The sequence below is a fragment of the Acyrthosiphon pisum genome, unplaced genomic scaffold (genome assembly GCF_005508785.2).
Source record: "Acyrthosiphon pisum isolate AL4f unplaced genomic scaffold, pea_aphid_22Mar2018_4r6ur Scaffold_20663;HRSCAF=21772, whole genome shotgun sequence".
Taxonomy (NCBI): domain Eukaryota; kingdom Metazoa; phylum Arthropoda; class Insecta; order Hemiptera; family Aphididae; genus Acyrthosiphon; species Acyrthosiphon pisum.
Window position 1 is genome coordinate 11,187 of NW_021770047.1, and position 4,965 is coordinate 16,151.

The window sequence follows — 4,965 nt, forward strand, 5'->3', positions numbered from 1 at the left end:
GCATTGTTAAACGGTTGGTCACAGTGATTCCCGGCCGACACCGGTCTACCGCGACTCGGCGGCCGCCGGTCTCGTTCTCTTCGCCCGCGACAAAGTAACCGACCGCACGTCTTACGTTTTCGCCCTCGACACCTATCGACGATTTATTCCGAATCGCAATCTTTTCGAACTTCGATTCACTTTCACCGTGACCGACCGTAAGATTGCCGTACACACTCTGTTTCATTGAGTGCGCTGTATATTTTCCTAACGTTTGTAATACGAATAAATATTTTGATTACTCTTAAACCCGTGTTGATCTTTTCGTACCGATTCATACAACACTTCGTTGTAACGACGTACGTTGGAGGCGTTTCTGTAGTGATACCCCCAGAACCTCCACATTGGTGACCTCGCAAGTCGTAACACCCACCTACAGCTACCCGTCGTGGCCGTCTCGAAAACGCGCCGGATAGGTGATCTCGTACACCGCAGCGCCGTCGTCACGTACCCTAGTCTCTAGTCCTGTTCCTCCGCCGCGTTCATCATGCCCAACGAAATACAGTCGAACGAAAATAACGCTAACGCGATAGACGCGGTCGCCAACTTCCGACTTCCGACCTTTTGGACCCAATCACCTGCGTTCTGGTTCAATCATGCTGAAGCTATGTTCGCGGCACAACGCATCACAGCTAACGCGTCGAAAGTGCATTATGTCGTTGGAGCATTAGACCAGGCAACAATCCGAACCGTCGGTGACCTGCTCGGAACTTCGGCGTCGTATGAGGCAATACGCGCACGCCTCACCGAAGCATTCGCAACGTCAAACGCTGCCAAGTACCGGGAACTTGTCCGACCGGGAGGTTTAGGCGACCGACGACCTTCACAACTGCTCCGTGACATGCGCGGCAACCTGCCGCCTGGCATAGGCGAAGAGGCGCTGAAGGAATTCTGGATGCAGAGACTGCCGTCAAACGTCAGAGTCGTCCTCCACAGTCTCGACGCCTCACTCGACGCAGTAGCCGCGCGTGCGGACCTCATCATGGACGCGTCCAATCCGTTAGACGTCGACGCGGTCAGCAGAGAGGTCGACACTGATCTCGCCGGAACTGTCGCGTCACTGGCGAAGCAGGTGCAGGCGTTAACACAGCTGATCAGCTCACCTGCAGGGACGCAGCAACGACATTCAGCACCGACCGACGCGGGACAACTACCGCCGTCCCAGAGATGCTACTACCATGAAACGTACGGCGCCAAGGCTCGCAAGTGCCGTCCGCCGTGTAATTTCCGTCCGCGGAACAGCAGCGACTCTGCTCCGGCGGAAAACTAAATGGCGCGCACAGGACACCCGCCCTGTACGTCGTAAATAACTCAACGCGGGTACACGTCAACGACCTCCGCTCTGGCAGGCTGTTCCTTATAGACACCGGAGCCGAAATTTCGGTGATTCCGCCGTGTTACGGTTTTCACAAACCATCGGACGTGCACCTCACAGCTGCCAACGGAACACGCATCAAGACTTTCGGCCCGAAAATGCTCAATCTCGACCTCGGGCTCTCGCGCATTTTTCCGTGGACCTTCGAGATGGCCGACGTCTCGCGATCCATCATCGGAGCCGATTTTCTCCGTTATTTTGGCCTCCTCGTCGACGTTCGACGTCAACGCCTCGTGGATCCTACCGACAAACGAACAGTCACCTGTGCAGTGACTACGTCGGCTCCACCGAGCGCTCCGCTTTTCACCGTCGCACGTTCCCGTGACTGGGATATTCTGCTACAGGAATTTCCAAGCGTGACCCGTGAGTCACCCGTTCCACAGACTTTTCGTCACGGGGTCGAGCATGTGCTCGATACAACGGGCCCACCTCTCTTCGCCCGCCCACGACGACTGCCACCCGACCGACTCAACATCGCGCGCCGCGAGTTCGACCTGATGCAGAAGCAGGGGATCTGCCGGCCGTCATCCAGTGCTTGGGCGAGCCCTTTACTCTTGGTGTCCAAGAAGGATGGCTCATATCGACCGTGTGGAGACTACCGACGGCTCAACAACGTCACCGTCCCGGACCGGTACCCGTTACCATACCTCCATGATTTTACGGCAAATCTCGCGAAGAAAACGATCTTTACGAAACTCGACCTGGTGCGCGCGTATAATCAAATTCCGATCGCCGCCGCCGACGTACACAAGACCGCCGTCACCACACCTTTCGGACTCTTCGAGTTCCCGGTGATGTGTTTTGGTCTACGCAACGCGGCTCAGACCTTTCAGCGGCTAGTCAACTCGATTCTCGCCGGCCTTGAGTTCGTTTTCGCATACGTCGACGACGTGCTGATCGCGTCGGCGAGCGTGGAACAACACGTCGAACACGTTCGCACGGTTCTGGGACGTTTCGAAGAGTTCGGTATAGCCGTCAATCCGGCCAAGTGCGTTTTCGCAGCGGACTCGCTCACGTTCCTCGGCCACGTCGTCGACGCACAAGGCCTACGCCCCAATCCAGATAGCGCGACCGCCATTCGCCAGTGGCCACAGCCAAAAACAAAAAAGGAGCTGCAACGTTTTCTTGGCTCTCTGAATTTTTACCATCGCTTCGTCGCGGGTGCAGCTAAAATGCAGGCGGCACTATACGACGTCGCTGCGGCAGTGAAAGGACGTGACGGCCCGCTCAGCTGGAACGACACAGCAAGGGAGTCTTTTCGACTTTGTCGCGAGGCACTCGCTGACACTACGCGCCTGGTTCACCCGCAGAGCGATGCGCCGTTACGCCTCAGCACAGACGCGTCGAACATCGCCGTCGGGGCGGTTCTCGAACAAAACGTCAAAGGGAGTTGGCAGCCACTCGGTTTTTTCTCGTGCAAGCTTTCTTCCACGCAGGCACGGTACAGCACGTACGACCGCGAGCTACTCGCGGCGTATCTCGCGGCCCGACATTTCGTCCACTCAATCGAGGGGAGACCAACGACGCTTCGAACGGACCATCGACCGTTGCTCTTTATGTTTTCACAGAAGGCAGAAAAACTGATCGACCGCCAAGCCCGCCACATTACGTTCTTGTCGCAATACTTTCACGAGATCGAGCACGTCAGTGGTGAACGCAACACGGTTCCTGACGCACTGTCCCGGCTGGAGTTGGCGACATTCGACGACGGGCTACCCGACCTCGACCAGTGGGCAGTTGATCAGGCCAACGACACGGAACTGCAAGACCTTCTCACCGGGAGAACGGAATCCTCGTTGGAACTCGACGCACGACATACCGCGAACGGACCCGTCTACTTCGACATCGCGTACAATAGATCGAGGTTGTTCGTACCACAAAAACATCGGCGCACGGTCTTCAACACATTACATCGGCAGGCACACGGCGGCAGCGCGGCCACCGCGCGAATCGTCAAGGAACGTTTCGTGTGGCCAGGTATGGATCGAGAAATACGACGGTGGGTCAGAACGTGCGTGCAGTGCCAAAAAGCCAAGGTACACAGGCACACGGCGACGCCGCTCGCACCGTTCACGACGCCGGATCGACGTTTCGGACACATCCATCTAGACCTCGTCGGACCACTACCTCCGTCGAACAACGCCAGGTACCTGCTTACCTGCGTCGATCGCTTCACGCGCTGGCCCGAAGCATGGCCCGTCGATAACATGAATGCTCACACCGTCGCCACCACGCTCGTGACGAATTGGATCGCCCGATTTGGAGTTCCTGACATTATCACCACAGATCAGGGACGGCAATTTGAGTCTGAACTAATGCGAGCTCTCAACACGGTTTTCGGTATCCAACACGTCCGCACCTCGCCTTACCATCCTCAAGCGAACGGATTGGTCGAGCGGTTTCACCGGACTCTTAAGGCAGCACTTTCGGCACACGAGTCGCCGCATTGGTCACAGCACCTACCCATCGTTCTCCTCGCGCTGCGCAATACGATTAAACCAGACATCGGATCGACCCCCGCCGAGCTTGTGTACGGGACCTCGTTACGGTTACCTGGCGAGCTTTTTCATTCAGCAACACCTGAGGTAGGGACACCCGATTTCGTCGCGACACTCAAGGCGTCCATGGCTAAGCTCCGACCTACTCCCGGATCCAACCACGAACCAACTCGACGCGTCTTCATACCGACGCAACTGGACGCGGTCAGCCACGTATTCATCCGCATTGACGCGCATCGGACGCCACTCCAGCCTCGTTACGAAGGGCCTTACGCCGTTCTACAGCGTCGGGAGAAGGATTACAAGCTGCAGTTGGATCACCGGACGGCGTGGATATCGGTGGATCGTCTCAAACCAGCATTCGTCCTGCGCGACGACCCGATCACCGATCACTCATACGCCATGCAGTCCATCGACAGACCTTCGACGTCAAAAATTGTAAAACCACATTTTTTTGTTTTTTCTTCTTCGTTGGGGGGGAGTAATGTGGCGAACCGCCGCCACATAACTATCTCCCACCGTTGATCAGCATTGTTAAACGGTTGGTCACAGTGATTCCCGGCCGACACCGGCTACCGCGACTCGGCGGCCGCCAGTCTCGTTCTCTTCGCCCGCGACAAAGTAACCGACCGCACGTCTTACGTTTTCGCCCTCGACACCTATCGACGATTTATTCCGAATCGCAATCTTTTCGAACTTCGATTCACTTTCACCGTGACCGACCGTAAGATTGCCGTACACACTCTGTTTCATTGAGTGCGCTGTATATTTTCCTAACGTTTGTAATACGAATAAATATTTTGATTACTCTTAAACCCGTGTTGATCTTTTCGTACCGATTCATACAACACTTCGTCGTAACGACGTACGTTGGAGGGCGTTTCTGTAGTGATAACCCCAGAACCTCCACATTGGTGACCTCGCAAGTCGTAACACCCACTACAGCTACCCGTCGTGGCCGTCTCGAAAACGCGCCGGATAAGTGATCTCGTACACCGCAGCGCCGTCGTCACGTACCCTAGTCTCTAGTCCTGTTCCTCCGCCGCGTTCATC

At 56.1% G+C, this 4,965-nt stretch overlaps 1 protein-coding gene across 1 annotated transcript; it reads left to right on the top strand.

The window, feature by feature from the left end:
• The first annotated feature begins 526 nt into the window (after window positions 1–526).
• Window positions 527–1,309, top strand: LOC103310398. The gene has a single exon (XM_008188586.1). It carries the CDS (start codon window positions 527–529, stop codon window positions 1,307–1,309), a length of 783 nt encoding a protein of 260 aa, XP_008186808.1.
• Window positions 1,310–4,965: the final 3,656 nt, after the last annotated feature.

Bases quoted from the DNA above. Each gene is read 5' to 3' on its own strand.
- LOC103310398 (XM_008188586.1), top strand. From the start codon at position 527: ATGCCCAACGAAATACAGTCGAACGAAAATAACGCTAACGCGATAGAC.